The sequence below is a fragment of the Orbicella franksi genome, chromosome 3, assembly GCF_964199315.1.
Source record: "Orbicella franksi chromosome 3, jaOrbFran1.1, whole genome shotgun sequence".
Lineage (NCBI taxonomy): Eukaryota > Metazoa > Cnidaria > Anthozoa > Scleractinia > Merulinidae > Orbicella > Orbicella franksi.
This window is the reverse complement of record NC_138147.1, coordinates 18,780,241-18,803,771: the sequence shown is the minus strand read 5'-3', so window position 1 is coordinate 18,803,771 and position 23,531 is coordinate 18,780,241. Positions and strand designations below refer to the sequence as shown.

The 23,531-nt window shown below is 40.2% G+C and overlaps 1 protein-coding gene across 1 annotated transcript; it reads left to right on the top strand.

Moving 5' to 3' along the window:
* The first annotated feature begins 11,311 nt into the window (after positions 1 to 11,311).
* On the top strand, positions 11,312 to 23,467 carry LOC145482603 (uncharacterized). The gene is made up of 2 exons (XM_081461208.1): positions 11,312 to 13,432; positions 20,971 to 23,467. The coding sequence occupies exons 1-2, from the start codon at positions 12,296 to 12,298 to the stop codon at positions 21,427 to 21,429; spliced, it is 1,596 nt and encodes a 531-aa protein (XP_081317334.1). The 5' UTR covers positions 11,312 to 12,295; the 3' UTR covers positions 21,430 to 23,467.
* Positions 23,468 to 23,531: the final 64 nt, after the last annotated feature.

Below are 23,531 nucleotides of genomic sequence, written 5' to 3'. Positions count from 1 at the left end.
GCAGAGGTGTTGGCCGAGCTAAATTGAAGTCTTGCTGACGCCCTGAGTCGATTTTCTTTGGGGGAGTGTTGCGTCTATTGTCCTGTTTTGGAGTTGTCAGCCAGAATACTTGGCGCAAAACAACGTTTCCTTGTAAGCCCTCGGGGACTGAGGCCCCCAGTCCCCGAGGGCTTACATCTGGGGGAGGGGGTTTTGTATATTAATAACAACATTGCCGAAGTTCTTGGGTCATTACTTCTTTTTAATATACAAAAATCCCACAAACCTGTACATTACTGAAAAGAAGAGATTCTGTCCTTTAACATTTTACATAAAAACATTGAATACCAGTTATAAAAAAATATGAAAAATCTTAAAAAATTAAACAATGGAGAGCAATTGTTGCAAATTCTAATACTTGAGCTGTTAGCCTCCAAGAAACATTTCTAGGTATGGAAACTGCACAATTGAAGTCACTTTATACAATATTGTAACACTAATAAACAGTAAGATAATTTATTATATCTCTCAGTTAGTACGCGCGTTGTGATTGGTCAATTTAGCGGGCCGTATTCTCCTATAAGGCCCGTTAAAATTTGAAGTTGTTTTTGTTGCCAAACTGTTCCGTGATTTATCGCCAAGTGTTCTTAACTCTTATAGCAAGTAAAAGTTGTGTATTAAAGCGTGCTAACGACTTAAAAACGATTTCAAATTAGCTCGTTTTGCTTTTGACGTGCGTCAGAAATTTGAAGCCGTTCCGTGTGAATAGAAATCGTTTACGAACGCGCGTCAGGCACACAGTAGAGATATTATAAAAATCTTAATAACCTCGTCTTCTCTGTCCGTACTGTAAATTACGGATCCTCGTTTTTTCCCCTTCGATTTATGGCCTGCGCACTTCGCGCTTGGGCCATAAACCGATGGGGGGAAAAACTCGGTCCGTAACTTACCGTACGGACCTCGAACTCGGTTAGTAAGAGATATGTATTTTGCTAATTTTATATTGTTCTGGAAGATCATATGTTGTTCAAAATGAGCAATATTTCATTTGAGCAACATATTTACAAAAAATGACAGAACACTAAATGTAACCGTGAGAAGACGGCTAAAAGCTACCAGACTAACCCTAACCCTAAGGATTCACAAAAATTCCAACAATCGAGCACATATTCACGAAAATCCGAGCATGCACGCAATTGCAAAAATTTTGCGAGCACGAGCAAGCGAGCACTCGTGTAATTTTTGCGAGCAATTCCAGCAAAGGCCAAATTTTGCAAGCACTTTAAAATTGAAAGGGACCATTCGATACCTCCTCATTACCAAAAACTGAGTAATGTACTTGTTTACTTTAAACTATCTCGTACAATGGGATATGATAATATGTTTCCATATAGGTCAGACATACACGTCAAACGTTTACAAGTTGAGTTAAAGCTTGTCTAAGTTTCACTATTTTACATAGCCAGAACGGATAGTGTTTTCAAGTGATTTTCAGTTGACAGTTGTGAAGCAAAACAAAATTTATCACTCTAGCCAATCACAATGGGCAAAGACATTCCAATTAGCCAATCTGAGCTCGAACTAAATACATGATATGCAGCTGACGCGACGCGCGGAAAACATGTGCAAGCGACTCATGATTAGTTTTGCATGAAAATGTGACGCAAGTAGAGAGGAATGTACAAACAAAGCGAATGCGAATATCTTTTGACTCTTGACATTCTCATAGTGAAAATTGCAAGCATCTAAGCAACGACGGAAAATGGTTTTTCAAAGTCACGCACTTCCCTTCAGTACTTATAGTTCAGACGGCAGTATAGTAAATGTCCTATTTAAACTTCTACACATTATGATGAATTAATGGTAACAACATCCTGTCCAGAAATAAAATTCAATAAGTCTGTTTAGTGCTGTCCAAGTTCCAGTTTGGGTTCAGTTACACCAAACTATTCTAAACTAATACAATCAACCATGGATCAGTCGGTATAGTTTTGTATTAAAGGAAACGCCATCAATTTTGTGTTTATTTAGCACGGTCATCCCACATGTAGTTATGAGCGGCGTTTTGAAAATTCGGAAAGGGATAAGCTTGCAAAGACTAAGCCCACCACCGACAGAGCGACCGTAATAAACAAAACGGAAACAAAGCAGGAGCACAACAAAGTGGTACAGCGGGTAAAAACGTTCTTCAAGCTTTCCTCATTTTCATCTCTCCCGTCACAACATTTAATGCGAAGTATGTGTTTGCAGCCATAGAAACACAAATAACACAGGAAGACGATGAACGGGGCACCACAGAAGCCATCAAATGCCGGATCCAAGAGCCAAATCCCCCAGCCGTACTTCTTTATCGGACAATGAACAAAGTAGAACTTTGCAATAACAGATTGAGGAAAGACTTCTAGTATCACTTTAATCGATTGTTCCTAGACTGAAGTCGTCGTAACACTTGTCATAGCTTTTGTTGCCTGTGCAGTTGAGGTAGATTCGCCAAACGTACAGGGGAATGCGTATTATAAAGGAGATGATGCCGCCAATGATGGTGAAAGCGAGCAGGGCTCTGCACACAGACTCATTTGGGTTGTAAAATAACCTGCCTTTGTGGTATTCTACTGCGGTGGCGATGTCAACATACTTGTCCAGAATCTCGAATAAGATCATACCAATATTGAATATGATCGAGCCAATATTGAATATGATCCAGCAAATCTTGATTACTGAATCGGGTTCTGAAGAGATGCACTTCTTACAGCAAGACATTTTTAAGAGTAACAAGAAGTGCCGGAGACAAACGGTCAGTTTACATGTTGCAGGGAGAAATGTAGTCTGCAAAGAAATCAGCTGCCTATCACGTGTAAGATCGTACCTGATTGGCTGCCATTACCAGGTGATTGTCATGTTTTGAGTTGAGCAGAAGCCATGGGCTTTCTCGGAATCTTTAGATTTAACCAAAACTAAAAGCGGAGCTCCTGATTACAATAAGTTAGCCATAAAGGGAAAAACAAAAAAAAAAGCATTTGTGGCCTAGGCCATAAAGGCCTGTTTACAAGGAGAAAGGGTTATCCTAGCAAATGGGCTACCCTAGCACTCACACATTTCCTCTCTTTTTTTTTTCTTCGTCGTGTTTACAAGGCAGCTAGAGTTACCGGGGTAGGCGGGTTACCATCTCTGCCATAGGGTTACCCTGGCTGGCGGCTTAACTTTTTCCCTTGTAAACACTCTAGGTAGGGATAACCCGCCTACCCGGGTTAACTTCAATTTTTTCCAGACCCTTTGACTGTAAACCACGCATTAAAAAGTCCCTGGTCGTAGGGTTACCCTACCTGTGACATTTGACTTGTAAACCCGGGCTATCTTTTACCCTCTAGCTAGTGTTAACCTGCTTGCAAGGGTAACCCTCCCTCCTTGTAAACAGGTTCTAATTCAATGAATCGCATAGTAATTTTGGATCACTACATGTATATATCAACTGGCTTTGAATGGAGTCCTGTATAAGATGAGAGGGTGAAAGCTAAATTTGTGAAAGCTGCATTAAAATTCAAGATTCTCCCACGCAGACCGACCAGGCTCGGTTAATGAGAGCTGAGCCTTCATACGCGTCTTGCACATTTGTGCAGTAAATCACTCTGTAATTTGGGTAATTTCATGCGGTCTGATTGGAAATTAATAATTGTAAATTAAATAGAGGGTAATTAACTAAGTACTGTGTTTGTCGTGTTTTCTGTCTCTGCTATCAGATCGGCTCGAGCTATTCATGCAGTACTACTGTTGTGATGCAGACCCTAGAAGAATAAGATTTACTTCACAAGAGCCTTTACTCCAAGTTTAATTGCTCATAATCGTCATTAGAGCTCGTCATAAACAGGCTAACAGAATAATGTTCAGATCTATTCAGGCTAAGCTTGCGCGTGCGTCCAAAATTACAGTCTTTAAACGACTATACAATAAACATTAATGTAGTGGGCGTCCAAATGAAATAAACTAATCATGGTAAATCTCTCGGACCTAACATCGACAAAACCCTTTCGTAGAGCGACCATGCCCTACATGAAACTTCAAAGAAAAGGTTGCTCGGTGCGGTATCGGTGGGTTTGTTGATGTGAAGTGTCACTCACTTCCGGGAATTCTTGGGAAACGAGTTCTGGGTACGTGTGGATTCACCGCTTTCATTGCGTGACCGAAAACTGAAAGCTTATGCTCTGTAAACTGTTGATACAATGGAACATGATAATGTTTCTAGTGCAAATAGGTAACATGTCACACATTTAAGTTGAGTTAAAGCTTGTTTAAGTTTCACTACGGAACATAGACAGCATTGTATCTTAATTGAAACGATTTTCAATCGCGAGTCGTAACACTGAAACCACAGTTTTCACTATAGCCAGTTACAAAGGACACAGACAACCCAATGAATCAATCTAAACTCGAAGTAATTACATGAAGCTGACGCTAGGTACGGGAAAATATGTGCAAGCGAGTCACGACTGGTTTTGGATGAAATAGTGGCGCGAGTTTCTTTAGCCAATCGCGCAGCGTAGTAATGCAGGAATGCAAAACCAAACTGAAAGCGAATGCGTATAAATTTTAACTTTTGACACTCGTGGTGAAACCCGCTCAACAAAGCATCTACAGTGACTAACTGAATGCGATACTAGTAAGGCGATCTCCTTGAATAGCGAGATCAGACGGCACTATACAATTCCAGGAAATGTCTCATATTATGGTAAATTAATGGTTATAGATAAAATCCTCTTCGTAGATCAAATTCCTTCAATCTGTTGTCCACGTTCCAGTTTGAATTCAGTCACACTTCATTTGAAACTGACGCGACATCTTAATGTCGCATCAGTTTATAGATATTAAAATATCTATAGGCCAATCGACTGACATAAAATGTTTAGTCGATGGAGTATCATTTTATATTTATTAAAGGAATCCGTCTACCGTATTTAGATTTGTCGCTCTACAGTAGTAACGTAGTTATAGGCAGCGTTCCCAAAATGCCGAAAGAGATAAGCCTGCGAAGGCCAAACCAGTCACCAAAAGAGCGAACGTAACAAACAAAGCGTCGTAGCTGATGCAAACGGTTCTTCGACCATCATTTTCCTTCAAATTCCTTGCTTTCCTCGCCACATTCAATGTAAGGCCCGTGTTTACGGCAGCAACAGCAACACAATGAACCCAGAAAGAAGAGGAACGGGGCGCCACAGAAGCCAGTGCTGGATCCAAGAGTCAACTTTCCCAGCCTGCTTCTCTATCGGACAATGAAAAAAGTAGAACTTTGCGATAACAGATTGAGGAAAGGCTTCTAGTGTGACTTTAATCAACTGCATCCCCATATCGAGGTCGTTGTAACGCTTGTCGTAGCTTTCTTCGAAATAGCAGTTGAGGTAGATTCGCCAGATGTACAGGGATATTCGTATAACAGAGACAATGCCACCAATGATAGTGAAAGCGACTCAGGGCTCTGTGCACAGACTCCTTTGGTTTGTGAAATAACTTGCCTTTGTGGTATTCTACTGCGGTGGCGATGTCGACATACTTGTCCAGTATCTCGTCTATTATCAAGCCCATCTTGATTACTGAACAAAGATGGTTATTAATAAGAGATGCCAGAAGCAACGGCTTTAATTGTTCAGGGGAGAAAACGGTGCAATCTGAAAAGAAGCGATTGTCTTTCTCTGAAACGTTTCTTGGAATCTATTCTATATTCAATGACCTACATTACAACTTAGGGGTGTGTGGGAGGCGCGGTGGCCTCATGGTTAGTGCGCTCGTCTCCGGATCGAGCGGTCCGGGTTCGAACCCTGGCCAGGGACATTGTGTTGTGTTCTTGGGCAAGACACTTAACTCTCACAGTGCCTCTCTCCACCCAGGTGTATACATAATGGGTACCGGCGAACTTAATGCTGGGGGTAACCCTGCGATGGACTAGCATCCCATCCAGGGGGGAGTAGAAATACTCCTAGTCGCTTCATGCTACAGAAACCGGGATAAGCTCCGGCCTGGTGGGCCACTTGGCTCGTATGCAGACTTAACCTTTTACCTTTTTAAAACTCAGGGGTATAAGATATCTTTCAAGAGCACCGGGGCCATCCTAATGAACAAGTATTGACACTTCATTACTTTGGTCTGGAAGCAGTTTACCCCCAGAAAAGCAAATAAGGCATACTTAACATAAAAGTAACTGGGGCTCATGTTATCCTCTAGGTGGGGTAAGTTTGGGCACTGTTATTAGTACGAGTTTTCGTTCCATGAACCGGCTGATATTTGGAATGAAATTTACTTGTATCGGAAAACAAAAAGGCGAATTGCCGTCTTGATCGAGGTCACAACATGAAACCGTAGTCTATAGAGAGGAATGGTTCTGAAACTTTCAAAATTCTTTGCTGTATGTTTTTGTTGGCTCTTTTTGGGGGTTGACCCTGCAAAAAACCTGACAAAATATCAAAAGTGGTTATGTGTGATATGTGCTCATACAACTAACCACTAAAAGCATTGCTAGCTTAAAACAAAAGATGTGCAGGGTCAAGGACCTTCCAACATAAATCTTAGCCTGTTTGTTTGCTTCCGTCTTTGATGTTTACCGGACATCTTAACCATTTCCCTGTATTAACTATGATAAAACTTACAATAAAAAAGTGAAACTTCTATGATTGGGATCCCCGATTAAACAGACACCCTATATTAATCAGACAATAAGCTAGTTCCCGAAATTTACCTTTGTAATGAAACCCCGTTCAGAGACTAACTCAGACAATATACTTTTTGTATAATTTACATTGTTAAAATTCAGTATTGGATTACGTCCTTAAAAGAATCGATTGTAATGAAAAGTGGCATTTCGATATAGTTAAAAAGAAAGATTAGAAACAACGTACAGTAAAGTTGGTCACAAACTTGAATTCAGGAAAGCTTGGTCGACAATCTGGGGCTATCTAGAAGTTTATTATAAAGAAACTGCCGAGTGTCATTCGTTAACAAATATTGGCCAGGCCTACTTTGGTAGAATTTGCACTGTAAAAATCTTCAAGATATACACTACCGGTAGTTCTTGAACAACCGTTGTGTATTTGTCGAATTGCATGTGATATGTCGCTTCTCTCGTATTCTCGGAAACTGGAGTGTTTGTTGAGCTATTGCAAAAACAAATATTTCCACGTTTCTGCAAAATTATCCTCTTGAAAGGCGACCATCACAGAAAGGGTAGCTTCAGAGTACATCTTCTTGTGATCATAGCGGCGTAACCCGCAAAAAATGTTATTTTCAATCAATATGACTGATATATAACGGCTGAAACTAAATTTAGCAGCACTGACAAGAAGGATATAAGACCAGCTAGAAGGCGGACTCAAAGGTGAAGTTGAAAAGAAACGATTGATTCTACAGACTGAGAATGACCTTATAATTAACATCCTGTGGGGTAAGTTAATTAGTTCTAGGAAAACGTAAATTGATTGTTAAGTTAAAACTTCAAAAAAACTGAAGTCAGCTACGGAACTGCGTAAAAAGAAACCATTAGTTGATGTACGTAACAAGTACTTTCCATGGGGAGGATTCCACATTAAGACATGCCGTATAGCATTTCATCGACGATACAGTGTTCTTGTTATGTTATAAAACAGTTAAAACTACCTTCAATTGGTCTTTCACCAGTACTCTGAAGTTATATAACCATCAAACAAATTATTCAATACATTCCCCCTTCGGCTCACTCCAGGCATCGAGCCTCTCCTATGAAATAGCTAGTTTTCTTTGTAGATTAAACGCTCATTTTTTGCTTTTAATCAGCAAAATACCCTAACAAAGACATGATAGAAACATATATTTTACTGAGCTGCCAAAGTAAGCTTAATAATTGGCTATACTTCTAGACCCTATTAGGATTATATTTCGGAGCCAGCGTAACAAAGTGATGTAAAAATAACTGAGGGGAATTACCTCAGAAACAAGACCTGTATGGGGGATGAACAAAATTACCTTCATGAAGAAGAAAGGCTGCAAAAAATTCACTGGAAGATCCAAAAATCGACACATCGTTCCAGTTTAGTAAGAGTGAAAACAGTTTTCAATATGAAATCGAGTTTAGCTCTTTAAAAAGTTTGTTAACTTACGGCAATTGGGACTTTTTCAAGTCGTTAAAAACCCGGCATAGCCAATCAAACGTTCGGAAATCTAACTCAGTCGAACCCAATAGAACCCAATCGAGCCTAATCCGTGGATTGTGTTCGACTGAGTAGTTCGGCAATCGAACCAAATCGAACACCGAACTTTGTTTGAGTTCGATTTCCGAATCTGAATCAAATCGAACCGAACCGAAATAAATCGATTAGATTGTGTTCGATTGAGTTCGACAGCCGAACTCAATCGAACACAATCCAATGGATTGCGTCAATTGTTCGGTGAACAAATTCGCTTGAACAAAGATTATGTTATATGGTCTCGAAAACACCAAAAGCAGGTGTTATACCGAAGTAACTCCAGCCTCGAAAGACTTATTATTGATCTTCCACGCCAGTTGTACAAAAAATCAAGAGTTCGAAAATCAAAAGTTCGATTTAGTTCCTTTGTCCAATTATTTTTGTGTGAGTTTGATTTGGTTCAATTGTTCGATTTACTTTGATTGAGTTCGATTGAAATACAGTTCAATTGCATGGGTTCGATTGACTATGCCGGGTAAAAATCACGCGAAGTCGATCTATTCTGAGCAACACGACTTCAATGGTTCTGTTGCTGACGACAGCCGCGTAAACAGGTTAAGTTTTGTTTCATTTGACTCGAAGAAGGCATATATTCTTCAGGAATTGCGCTACTACTTTGGAAACTCATAAACCTTTTGTCGTTTATTTAAATTTTCACATTTTTACAGCGTGTATTGATAACTTTGGAGGTGAATATGCGAAGAATATTTCGGCAGAAAACTCTGTCTCGCGCGCTTTCCTGACATGCTTCATTCAAATCAAATAGTGAGAAATTTTCAAAGAAACTTTCCCGTAGCCTGTTAAGCAGGCGTATTTTGTCAAGTGAGCGCCATCTTGGATCCAAACTCGGAAGAGGCTTGGGGAGAGACGAAAAGGCATCCTAGGGAGTGGGGGTTAGGCTGAAAGAAGAGTAACGGAGGAGGAGGACCCCACCCCACTTACTTTTCCTAAGCCAACAATTTGAATGCTAATACCGATAATCCGTACATGAACACACGGAAAACGCCCGCACTGCAAGCTAACTTTCCCGCCCTATCCATAGCATTGCTTCATTTCGATCAAACTAAAATGCCCACAAATTGGATTGGAAAATTATTCCTTTAGCACTTTGTGGACACGAGGTGGTTATAACACACTCGGAGCTTCGCGCCTCGTTCGGTTATGCCTCTGTCAATTTTAAGCCTCCTCATCATCCCTCGGGCATTTGACGGGTGTTTGACAGGTTGTAGGTTCCCACCATGGAACTTCATAAACGCGAAAGCAATAGTAACGAAACTTCGAAGGTATATAGTACGGAAAATTAAGAAAAACTTGCCTGCCTGTCAATATGCAGTTGCCTTAGAAACATTAAGTTGTGACTACAAAGACATTTCATACCATAGTTTCTTGTTTATAAACGATTTAAGTCGGAGCGGGCACTTTCTTCTCCGCCCTCTCCTGTCTGAAATGGTGTAAGGTTTAAGGTTACTTCAAACCCACGCGGGGCTACGTTGGTCGATTTGTTTTGGTCAAGAAAATTAAAGTCCGCGAAGCTCAAGTTTGCATACTGTGAGTGCTAGGGGTTCTATTATTTCATTGGCTCGCGGCTTTTCAAGTTAACACATTCCTCTGTGAAGGCGTGATATGTTTATGAATCTTTAGAGGGCGAAAACTCGCACTCGTTTTTCAAGAGAATCCCTTCGCTTTAAATGAATTAATAGGGTATGCAGATTTGACGGTTTTCCATGAAATTTGGTCAGAACATTCACTGATAGATATGGAACAAAAGCGTGTCGGCGAATTCCTTTATTTTACATACTTTCCTCGTGGCGGCCTTTAACGCAACAGGTTACGCGAATTTTTCGATAGTCGAACTTGACAGATCTATAAAAAGATAACCAATAGAAATAAAAGAAAATGTTGACACGTCTTTGGAGATTGAGGCTTTGTGATTAACCCTGCACAGTTATATTGCATGAACGATCGCATTTGATACCCTATTAATTCGATGGAACGTCAGTCGGTCATTTTGGAGCTGACGGCGTCAGCCGACTTTGGAAAACAAAATCCAAAACAAAACATACTTTTATCGAATTCTACATTTTATAACCTTTCTGTTGATATATAGTTTGTGGGGGTTTCCTTGAAAACAGCGCGCGTACGAGTTTTTTTCTGGAGGACACCCGCGAAGGTTTGAAGTAACCTTAAGTCAAAACCACCTTCAGTTATTGGGGGTAGTCGGCAGTTTAACACATAACACATTTTTAAGGCATTCAGTTCTCCCATGAAAACGATTAACCAAAAAATCCAAAATTGGTAAAACATGAGACCTTGAGCTAAAGGAGGTGGGGTTGCTTGCCCTGCCGGCTCTTCTTCCTTCCGTGAATTTTTTTTTGTTTTTGCCCAAAATTAGGGGAGAGCCCGGACCCCTCCCCTAGATCCGCCACTGTCATTCTCAGTACAAGAATCTAGCCAATGGAATCATTTTTCGTCTAGAGCTAAGAGGGACCGGTGACTGCTTAGTTCCTTATTTTCGGCTCTATGTAAGGGTTGGGAGCCATGGTAAACTATCGATATATCCTTGTGGTTGTTTCTTCTGATCTATAAATTAAACCACGAATTTGCCCACTGGGCATGGATTTGGATTCTTCTTTCAACCAATCATTATCGATCATTTTCTCTTTAATTTTCCCCCACCCGGAAGCTAAGGATCCAGTCCAACTCCTTGATTCTCGAAATATCCCACTCGTCAACCAGCCTTGAGGTCTACCCCACAAGAAAACCGATGATTTCTTCAAAACTCTTGTGATTTCATATAATATATTTTTTACCACAAATTGCTACTAATCTTGCAATCTGATTGGCTAATTTGCCTTTGTCGATAAGAGTCCAGATAACAATGTGTCACGCCATGCCTTTTTCAGCTCGCGCTCTGAAAAAGAAACAATCTTTTCTTTGACGTCGATATTGTGGTAAAAAAGCAAATCGAAATGTGTTTTAGCGTGGTCTGTACTCTTATCGACAACGATACGCGTCACTCACTTGGCTGCGCCTCGTGAGTCCACAACATTTTGACTACTGTGATGACGCGTATAGTTGTCGATAAGAGTACAAACCACGCTAAACCACATTTGATTTGTTAAGTTCTTTATAATCTATCAAATATTTTCGCTCGCGAACGATCGTTTAAAGCGCATCACGTGACTGAATATTCGCCAGTTAAAACTGGGGAATATCCGAGTGATATTACCCAATTTTCAAAACTGCACGTGTGTTGGGAAAAACATTTGAAGGACAGTAAACACATCTCTCGCCTCCATTTGGCGCCAAAATATGCCCGGATATTTGCCCTAGGACATTATTTGTTCCTCAAAGCTCACAGTGTTCCTAGAGCTACGATACCGGAAAACTGTTTACTCTTGCCGCAAACAATATCCATGGATAAATTCATGCCAAATGGAGGCTATTGTTTATGTATAGTAGAGGAGGTAGTTCTCAACCTATCATCCCAGAAGTACTGGGGCAGTCCCTTCGGGGAGAAAATGTTCATTTACAAAATAGGGTTAGGGATACCCGTCATCTCGGTTAGGGTTAGGACTGCAGATTTTTGTGACTATTCGGCTATTTCAGGGGGAAAAGCCAATATTGAAGCCGCTCGGGGTTGCACGCGAAGGAATAACGAAACGCTGTTCATATTGTGTTGTTGATCATGACTGATTAGGTAGGAAATTCCTTTTCCGGTCAAATTGAAACTTGGATCAAGGGGTGAGTCATTATATTTTTGAGAGGAACACTAGGAAAATTCTTCTGGAGGGAGATATTTTTCAGGGCGAATTAGACACCTACCCTCGACAGCTGCTTCGCCAGCATATAAGTATTGGGTTGGCTATTGACCAAGCGTTGAGGTCAACATGGCTTGTTCGCTCGGGTAGCCAATCACAGCGCAGGATTTGTTTCACTGAAGGCAGGTAGAGGAAGGACTCTGGGAACGAGGTTGAGTAGTTCCCAGTTATCTATCGTGCAGCGGCCCAAAATAACGCCGCCCTGTTTGTGACTATCCTAAGCCAATATTTGGTTCTCAGGTCACATAGCTAGTGGGTTAACCAGCATTTAGATACATATATATAGCGTTGAGAATGGGTGGTTCTCAGTCTAACTTGCCTCCCAGGCCATTGGGTTTTGAATATATGTGTATTGCCGTTCGACCTTCGGATAAACTTCGTGTTATTTATGGCACTGATTACGAAATCAGCATCATTCGTCAGGTAATCCAAGAAACATGGCTTCCGGGAATACAGAGAGAAACGTTCATGCTGAATGGTGTACACGAATTCAAGTTGTGCGGATATCCATTTGCCGTGAATATTTCATCAAGTAATGCTGCTCTCTCCAGGAAAATGGCCAGTGGTATTTTACACAGACTCAATCGCGATGGATGGAAGCTTCTCGTCTCAAGTGACTTAACAAGGACATCTGACCTCACCACGTGGATCTTCAAGAAAGTGTCAGTTGCAACACTGTCGTCTCAGCCATTTATGGTTGTGGGTCTTAGTAGCTCTGACAGTTTAATGGTCCTCAACGCACCGGCTGAACTCCATCAAACATTCAAGGACGTGCTCGACAAATCATGGCCTCGTGGAATACAAAGATGGTCGTATGAGGATTCTGTGTTGTTGATCAAGTTGAAAGGTACCCCTTGGCATCCAGATGGCGATGAAACCGTTCATTCAAGAGTGGTTCTGCAAACACTTGTGAATGATCTGCACGCTAGGCAGTGGAGTCTGTATGGAAATTCCAACCTTAAGAGTGGTACCAACACCTTTTTCTTTGAGCATAACCCAAATGTTGTACAAGGGCAGCTTCCTCCTGCACACTTCACTATAAGTCTCAACAAGCATGACTCACTGAGGCTGATAGGCATTCCAGAGAGTTTGATTTCCGCCGTACGTGATGTCATCCAAACCTCTTGGCGAAGGGGTATTCAGCAAGAGTCACGCTACTTTGACAGCTGGGAGTTCAAGCTGAGAGGAAACCCTTGGTGGGCATCAGGTGAGGAAGCAGTAGACTCAAGATATCTGGTACTGAAGCTGATGGAGAGCATGCAAGCATATGGGTGGATGATCATTGCCAGTATTGCCAGCTCAAGGAAATTGTCTGACAAAAGTGCCCTGCTTTTCAGACAATCTCAACCAAGGCAGGCTCCTGTTTTCTGCATTAGCTTAAATGAGACCGACAAACTGCGGCTGATAAATGCACCAGAAGATGTCACAAAGGTACGAACTGCAGTGTTCTAAAAATGTGTATTGAGTCTCCTATTTAAGCCCAACTCAGTGCTCAACTTCAATTTCTTTACATTCAGGGTTAGGGTTAAGGTTGTTACTCACCCAGGAATGGAGGAGTAACAATACAACGGAAAGACAACAAGGCAACAGAAGGTTGCCCCAACAGTTTGCTGGTATCCATTCATACACCTGAATGGAGAGGGGCACTGTGAGAGTAAAGTGTCTTGTCAAAGATCACAATACTGTGACGCGGGCCAGAGCTCTAACCCTAACCACTCAATCCTGAATCCAGAGTCCTTTAAGTCATGACATCTGTACTGTTCTGTTAAATAATAATATATATTTTACTAAATCAGTGCATGAAGTGAAATGCAAGGGAGTACTTGTGTGCATGTGTAAATGCAATTAAGTTGTTGTTGTTGTTGTTGTTTTTATTCTTGGCACCATACATTATTGTACAATTACAATGTAAGAGGGATGTGTGACTAAAACATGAAGCACTAACAGAATTGCATTTTCTAGTCAGGAGGGACATATTAGGTTTATTTTTAGTTTTTTGGTTTATTTGGGTAAAGCATTTTTCAGGTCCCTTAATTATTGTATGGTTAGAGAAGTTGGAAGTTTACATGTACTTAAATATAAACATTTATCATATATTGGCAGGGATCCATATTGTTTTTTTTTTTCTCTCCAAGTCGTCAGCCAGGCAAGTATGCCAGATGACATACTTGCCCTGGCAAAATTTTACTTGCCCGTTCAATAGGGAAGAATTGCAACAGAACACCATGTAAATGCAGATTTTACTTTTTTTTATGAATTTCACATAACCAGTCTTCCAGTACACACACTGCAGTACATCATGTCCATAGTTGCGGCTGTCAGCAGACACAGAAAATTCAGGTACAAATGAAAACCAAGGCCTCTTTGACTGCCATGAAGGCTGAAAGGAACACTTTTGCTCTTCCTGCTCGTATTTGTTTTCCAAAGTGTAAACATTATTACTTAATGCCATATCCTGATCAAAACAGCTGAATAGATACGATCCCGCCATTTTTGCAGATGCAGATGCAGTACAGAGCATCAGCAGTTGACTACATGTAAATGAACATTGAGCCTGCAATGATTTCATTAATGGAGAATACCACATGTACATCATCCAAGATGGCAGACCAAAATATGATTTTATCACAAAAGAAAGCTGCAAATCTCTCTATGTTTTCTAAAAATTCCAAACAAATGACAAGTGGTCAGAATGCAGGGAACTTATAAGAAAATTTAAGAAAATTTTTTTTTTTCTTTCTGTAGAGTCAGACTTAACTCATCCAGTGGATGAGTTTTCATATCGGTTTGGTTGTCCCTACGATTTTTTAGTCGTCATGGACGACTGGACAGCTGTGAATATGGATCCCTGTATTGTTATTTGGGGGTGTCAAAATTAACTTGTGACAGTAGCTTTTTTGCATGACCTGTTGATATATATAGATAATAAACAATGGTAGCAAGACTTCAATTCGTCGTTTTATTGCGACAACGCTGTTTCGTATGGTCAAAGGATGACCACACTCATCAGGCAATATCAACGAATGACCGTTAAATTACACAAGCTGGCAATTAAAATCTAACTTTAGGTTGCTATGAGATATAAAAACAGTTGCTATGATATGAAAAACAGATGCTATATAACATTGAAAAATCTCGTGTTGCTAAAAGATTGCGTTACTTGCTCACAAAGTTCTTGAGTAGGTATCTGTTTCTGTGGGGGCACGCACTTGCTAGTTCGTTTCGCTTGTTCAAAGTACACAAACTCTTCTTACAGATGATCACGAATTTTTCAAAAAGACATAAATTACATTTGTTAGTAATGTTGCTATAAGGTCTGCACTGCTTAATGATTCTCCACTTGATGGTAAAAGGTTTGTTGTTGTCTTTGAGTGTCCAAATATGTTTAGATAGCTCAGTTTCGTTTCTCTTGTTTTGGTGTCGAAAGGATGCCGTGTGATTCCTGTAGCGCTCTTTAAAATTTGTGGCGAGGCCCACGTATGATTCTGATGACGTTTGTGTTGTGATTGTGGCTTGGTAAACTACATTTTGTGTGAGGCATTTTCCGTCCAGCGGGCATTGATCCTTTTTTCTGCAGTTGCATTCTTTGGCGTTTATTTGTGTTTGCGACTGGTGGTAATCTGATAGTAGTGCTTTGTTGTGTGACGAGATGATACTCTTCATGTTAGGCATGCAGAAGTAGCTGAGCTTCAGTGTGTGCTTGTTGAAGATCTTGTGTAAGGGGTGTCCGTTAGGGAAGCATCTGTCAATGATGTTTAGGAACTTCCTTCCCAGGTTAGTTTTCACGTTAGCATTCCATGGGGGGTTGTACCATACGATTTTTCTTTGGCGATTTCTGTTGCGCTTTGGCTGTGGTTTATACGTGAGCTTGTGATTGTAGCCGCTCTCGTCAAGCGCTTTCTGGTACGGCGGAATCGCTTCGTCGAAAACTTTCTGGCTAGATGAGATGCTGGTCAGTCGTTTGTTGATGTTTTCTGGAATGTTCTTCAGTAGTGCGGGTGGGTGATTACTTTGTCTGTGAACGTAGAGGATTTTGTTGTTGGGTTTCATGAAGGGTTTGTAAGATCCACTTGTAAGGTCTAGGGTTACGTCTAGGAAGTTTATGGTTTTTTTGTTTGCTTCGATGGTGATTTTGAGGCCATTTGACTTGAAAATTTCACTGACTTCTTGTTTCGTTTTCTCGATTTGTTTAGGTGTTGCTTTGCACACTGCCAGACCATCGTCACGGTAGAGACCAACTTGGCCTTTAAGTTTCGGTGTGATGAGGGACAACATGTAGGTGCCGACGAGTTCGCATGTCTCGGCCCCATCATATGAGCCCATCGTCACGCCAAATAAGTTGCTGGTGTTTTTCTTTTCCCATGCCGTGTTCTGGTGATACAACAGTGATTTTTTCGCGTGTGTGATGATGTGGCGGTCTTGCGGAGTGATGTGCGTGAATTGGGATGCATAGTCAAGTGCCTTTTTCAGAAGCTGCTCGGAAATGGATGGGTAGAAGTCACATACATCGAAAGTTATGAACGCGTGTTGGGATTTGTTTGGGATTGCTTGAAACCATTCGATGACATTTGAGGTACTTCTCCATAGATTCGCTTTTGTTACTTTGATTATTTCTTTGTTTATGTTGTCTAAAATGTGTTTGCTGATTATGCCGATCTCTGATTTTGTGGGATTTATGAGTCTGCATGTTGGGTTGTTTGTGAAATCATGCTTGTGGTCTTTTAATGTTATGAATGCGTCTCTGCTCGCGGAAACTTCAATGCGGTCATCAAGTTTAAGGTCTTGGGCGATCTTTTTGTCGACGGAGGTAATTGAATCTGGGATGTTTTTGTTAGTTTTCTTGTAAGCCTTAGTGACGTTTTTCTGTAGGAGGTTTAAATAGTCTTGAGGTTCAGCCTTGTAGTGGTTGGTAGTTTTGTCGGCTTTTACATAGATGTTCTTATCTTGTCGGATTTCTTGTACGTCTTTGTCAAGTTTTGCTTGGAGGCTATTTGTTGCAGTGCAGTTGGTTTTAAACTCCACTCGTTGGATCATATTAAGCATGTTGTCTTCAAATTCATCGAGGGCGCTAACGTGCGGTGGTGGGCGTTTTGATTTGAATCCGTAGGTTTCTTTATCTTTGCTATCGGTGTCGTGGTTTTGCAAAAAGAAGAAGGCTTTCCAACGCATTCGGTGTATTAAGGATTCTGTTTTCTCTATCAGGATTTGTAGATACTTGCTTTTACTTGCCAGCGGGATGTTCTTGGTCGAATAACTGAAATCTTTAACCTGGTAATTCATTCTTGACAGCGCTCAACTTGGTGAAAGGAGCAGTAGAAACTTCTTGAACTTGAACAGAATAAATTTATAGAGCGCTCGACTCTGAGAGGAGCAGTGTAGTCGAGCGCTCTATAAATTTATTCTGTTCAAGTTCAAGAAGTTTCTACTGCTCCTTTCACCAAGTTGAGCGCTGTCAAGAATGAATTACCAGGTTAAAGATTTCAGTTATTCGACCAAGAACATCCCGCTGGCAAGTAAAAGCAAGTATCTACAAATCCTGATAGAGAAAACAGAATCCTTAATACACCGAATGCGTTGGAAAGCCTTCTTCTTTTTGCAAAACCACGACACCGATAGCAAAGATAAAGAAACCTACGGATTCAAATCAAAACGCCCACCACCGCACGTTAGCGCCCTCGATGAATTTGAAGACAACATGCTTAATATGATCCAACGAGTGGAGTTTAAAACCAACTGCACTGCAACAAATAGCCTCCAAGCAAAACTTGACAAAGACGTACAAGAAATCCGACAAGATAAGAACATCTATGTAAAAGCCGACAAAACTACCAACCACTACAAGGCTGAACCTCAAGACTATTTAAACCTCCTACAGAAAAACGTCACTAAGGCTTACAAGAAAACTAACAAAAACATCCCAGATTCAATTACCTCCGTCGACAAAAAGATCGCCCAAGACCTTAAACTTGATGACCGCATTGAAGTTTCCGCGAGCAGAGACGCATTCATAACATTAAAAGACCACAAGCATGATTTCACAAACAACCCAACATGCAGACTCATAAATCCCACAAAATCAGAGATCGGCATAATCAGCAAACACATTTTAGACAACATAAACAAAGAAATAATCAAAGTAACAAAAGCGAATCTATGGAGAAGTACCTCAAATGTCAACGAATGGTTTCAAGCAATCCCAAACAAATCCCAACACGCGTTCATAACTTTCGATGTATGTGACTTCTACCCATCCATTTCCGAGCAGCTTCTGAAAAAGGCACTTGACTATGCATCCCAATTCACGCACATCACTCCGCAAGACCGCCACATCATCACACACGCGAAAAAATCACTGTTGTATCACCAGAACACGGCATGGGAAAAGAAAAACACCAGCAACTTATTTGGCGTGACGATGGGCTCATATGATGGGGCCGAGACATGCGAACTCGTCGGCACCTACATGTTGTCCCTCATCACACCGAAACTTAAAGGCCAAGTTGGTCTCTACCGTGACGATGGTCTGGCAGTGTGCAAAGCAACACCTAAACAAATCGAGAAAACGAAACAAGAAGTCAGTGAAATTTTCAAGTCAAATGGCCTCAAAATCACCATCGAAGCAAACAAAAAAACCATAAACTTCCTAGACGTAACCCTAGACCTTACAAGTGGATCTTACAAACCCTTCATGAAACCCAACAACAAAATCCTCTACGTTCACAGACAAAGTAATCACCCACCCGCACTACTGAAGAACATTCCAGAAAACATCAACAAACGACTGACCAGCATCTCATCTAGCCAGAAAGTTTTCGACGAAGCGATTCCGCCGTACCAGAAAGCGCTTGACGAGAGCGGCTACAATCACAAGCTCACGTATAAACCACAGCCAAAGCGCAACAGAAATCGCCAAAGAAAAATCGTATGGTACAACCCCCCATGGAATGCTAACGTGAAAACTAACCTGGGAAGGAAGTTCCTAAACATCATTGACAGATGCTTCCCTAACGGACACCCCCTACACAAGATCTTCAACAAGCACACACTGAAGCTCAGCTACTTCTGCATGCCTAACATGAAGAGTATCATCTCGTCACACAACAAAGCACTACTATCAGATTACCACCAGTCGCAAACACAAATAAACGCCAAAGAATGCAACTGCAGAAAAAAGGATCAATGCCCGCTGGACGGAAAATGCCTCACACAAAATGTAGTTTACCAAGCCACAATCACAACACAAACGTCATCAGAATCATACGTGGGCCTCGCCACAAATTTTAAAGAGCGCTACAGGAATCACACGGCATCCTTTCGACACCAAAACAAGAGAAACGAAACTGAGCTATCTAAACATATTTGGACACTCAAAGACAACAACAAACCTTTTACCATCAAGTGGAGAATCATTAAGCAGTGCAGACCTTATAGCAACATTACTAACAAATGTAATTTATGTCTTTTTGAAAAATTCGTGATCATCTGTAAGAAGAGTTTGTGTACTTTGAACAAGCGAAACGAACTAGCAAGTGCGTGCCCCCACAGAAACAGATACCTACTCAAGAACTTTGTGAGCAAGTAACGCAATCTTTTAGCAACACGAGATTTTTCAATGTTATATAGCATCTGTTTTTCCATATCATAGCAACTGTTTTTATATCTCATAGCAACCTAAAGTTAGATTTTAATTGCCAGCTTGTGTAATTTAACGGTCATTCGTTGATATTGCCTGATGAGTGTGGTCATCCTTTGACCATACGAAACAGCGTTGTCGCAATAAAACGACGAATTGAAGTCTTGCTACCATTGTTTATTATCTACACTGCTCCTCTCAGAGTCGAGCGCTCTATAAATTTATTCTGTTCAAGTTCAAGAAGTTTATATATATATATATATATATATATATATATATATATATATATATATATATATATTCAAATTGGTACACTCATCTGCCCCTTGTTTGGCTTAGATGAGGCAAGTGTCAATGACAGCAATACAAAACTCATCAGTACATGAACTCAAAAATTATGTACAAAATTATGATTTAGTGCCTCTTGTACAATTTAGTTGCACATTGCTAGCTGAATTACATGCCCTTCCATGTTACGTGTCATCACCATGAAATACCGTATGTAACTGATACAGAGTTATACAGAGTTATAATAATAATAATAATAATTAACAATTATTCACCAAAGTGGAGGTAAAAATCCATCACTTTCACCCACACTGAGGTGAATAGTTGTTTTAGTATATACCACTCAAGCTGAATAATCAGCAGACCAAAACATTATTTTATGTTTGACAAGCAGTCGGAAATTTTAAAATCTCTCTCGCTGGCTGCTTGGAGGTGAATAGTACTTGCTAATCACCTCCGAGTTAACCAATCAGAGCACGCAAAAAGCACTATTCACTTGTGTGGTATATACTACTACTACTACTACTACTACTACTGCTACTGCTACTGCTACTGCGACTGCGACTGCGACTGCGACTGCGACTGCCACTGCGACTGCGACTGCCACTGCGACTGCGACTGCTACTGCGACTGCTACTGCTGCTGCTGCTACTACTGCTACTGCTGCTGCTACTGCTACTGCTACTGCTACTACTACTAATAATAGTAATAATAATAATAATAATAATGATAATAATAATAATGTTTATCCAGGGAGCTCACTCGCCCATTAATGCACTGGTGTGCATCTTTATACGTGCAAAAAAATTAAAAGGATGCATAGCTTTATGGCAAAATGCATCCTTGGGGACCCTTGGGATGCAGGAAAAAGGTTCCAAAAATTGTAGTAATTACATAGGTAAAGGACCCCTGAAAAGCAAAAAGAACTCCCAACTCTTTGGAACTGGGGGTGCCAAGCACCCTTAACTATTAAAACTAGTGGGAACTCTGGACTGATCATCATATTTTTTTTGTTGTTGCTTTGTCAAATAATGTAATTACTTACTAGATATGCCAAGATGTCATCCAGGCTCAGTATGTCATTGGTATTCAAAGGGTGCAGCGCTATGGCAGTAGTCTTGAGTTCAAATTACTGGGCAATCCTTGGGGTGATGGACTAACTGGCTATGATGGCCTTCATGGCAGAAGTCTAATATGCCATTTATTTTGTGCTCTGGCAAATCACCACTGGAGACCTGTGACATCAGCAGATGTGTCAGCGAAGTATGTTCACCAAGACAAAGGTCCTGATTACCCAATAGATGTGGACAGTATATTCTTTACCTTTGATCCTACAGCTGCTGTCCAGCCAGCTGCACCACCTCCACAAGTTCCTTACTATCAACCATATTCCCAGCCATTTGCTCCACCACCTTCTTATGGGTTCACTTCTCCACCACCTTCTTATGGGTCCACTGCTCCACCATCATATGAGCCTCCAGCCTATGGTGCTTTTTCTACTCAGTGATGTTGCCATTAAGTTTCATATAACAGGTGTATGTTTAACACTATGATATAATCCTCAGACAGGATTACTACAAGCTAAACTACATGTATTATTCATACTAACTCTAGCTTCTAATCAGATTGTGCAGAATGTACATCATGTACACATACAGCAATCTGTATCATCCAAATCCAAGTGCAAGTGCAGTGCCAGTCAAATGTAACTTGACAGTTACTCAAAATTCATTCGACTCAAGAACTTATCTACATGTACTGATCTAATTTTGCATTGCTATTGTTTCCATAACTTGCTGCTATTGTTATGCATTTGAGAATTAAATTTTTTCAGAAAATTCTTTGGGAGTCTTGAAACTTGAGACTCTAGAATTGAAACTCGAAACTGGAACCTCAAACCTCAAAGCTCAGTTGTCAATTCTTGAAAGCATGGAGGATTAAGTATTGAGTTTCAATTCATGACTGCCAACTTATGCCTTGACTGGTACTACCTGGCTATTAGCTTTGAGTAAAAAACAGTTTATTGGCCCTAGCAGGTGCCTTATAGAAAGAACTGTGTGCATGGATGGTTTCGTTTGTAGAGAAACATTCCGAGTTGCCAAGATGAAGAAGTTTATCAGTCAGTGATAAATTATTTGTATAGAAATGCTATCTTTAATACATGCAGTTCAATTATTTAGAAATGTCAGAAGAGCTGGTTACTTGCACCAATAGCTGGTTACATTGTAGTTGTTAAATGGACTGTGAAATTTGATGCTGAAGATTTAATACTTTATTGTATTACACAGCACAACTTGTAAGCTGGATAAATATCAAGTCTGCATTGTATAATTAATTTACTGTATAAGGTAAGCTATCTGATGCAATTATGTTAATTGTTGATCAACATTGTTTTCTTCTGTGATGGTTTTTAAGATATATATCTTATCAGAATAAGGTTCCAAGCCCAACTGACAGCTTTAACTGGACTGGGGTTGCTGTGAACCCAGCCCAAGTACTGGGCTTGCTTTGGTGGCTTAATGGTTAGTTGCTGCCAAAAGTAAGGGGAGGGGAGGGGGGATTTTTGTGACTGACCTTGGACTGTCTTGACTTATTTACAGTAAAATAGTTGCTGATCTGGTCAGATATGCATACCCAGAAATAACATTTATAATAATCGTAAGATAGTATCCTTTTTAATGTAGATTAGGTACTGCACACTCTCTAATTAATTATTTACTTGGTATTTTATTAGAGTATAAAACATGGTCAACCATGTTTCAAATTATTGTGCACGTGACAATCTATATATGTGTGTACCGTGCATGTATAGATTTAAATGCAGAAATATAATTATAAGGAAGCCACACTTGTTTGTTATGCCTTATTATTAAACACTTGTAAGTGTTTGATAGAAAGCTTTGTTTATTGTGTGTATTCTATGTAGCTCTGGCCAATGTTCCCTAAAAAATAAGATTTTCTATCATTGTTATTGTGGTTAGAGAGAGAAGTTAAATGTTTTCTTCATGGGTGGCAAAAATACTTCCTGTGTTCTCTGAACACTTGCATATAGATAGAAAGGTGATAAATTCTTTCAAAATTGACATTTTTTTTTTTTTTTTTGTCATTGATTTAAATAAATGACAAAGGCCATGTAAACTGCAGTTAATACATTAGTTATGACTACAGGTCTGTACTCTTTTAGAAACCACAGTAAACGACCAAGTTTGTTTCTCAGGGTTAACTAAAAACACACTACTGTGTACGTGTAGATAAAAAAAGTAATTACTTAGTAATCTATAGAATAGATACTATATCACAATATATGTTATTGAACTTAAACCTTCTGAAGGTGGACATTCTAAGGAGTTTTATGACTTGTTCCTTTACATGTACATAGGGGATATCTGTGTATTAGATAACTTGGAAGACTTGGGAATGCTGTGAACCCTGTGGTTCAACAGACTCCAGACAGCTATATATTTTTATATATAATTGACACCACCTAGTTTGTTCAGAGGGCAAATAATTAAAGTCATCGAATCAGATAGCTCTGTTGTTGATCCCATATCTTTTTCTTTCAAATATTTCACTCTCCTTCTCTGAATTTCTCTGAATATATGATATAAT

Coding starts and splice junctions, on each gene's coding strand:
- LOC145482603 (XM_081461208.1), top strand. CDS start 12,296: ATGGGTGGTTCTCAGTCTAACTTGCCTCCCAGGCCATTGGGTTTTGAA. Junction 13,433..20,970: donor CACCAGAAGATGTCACAAAG/GTACGAACTGCA, acceptor ATTACTTACTAG/ATATGCCAAGATGTCATCCA.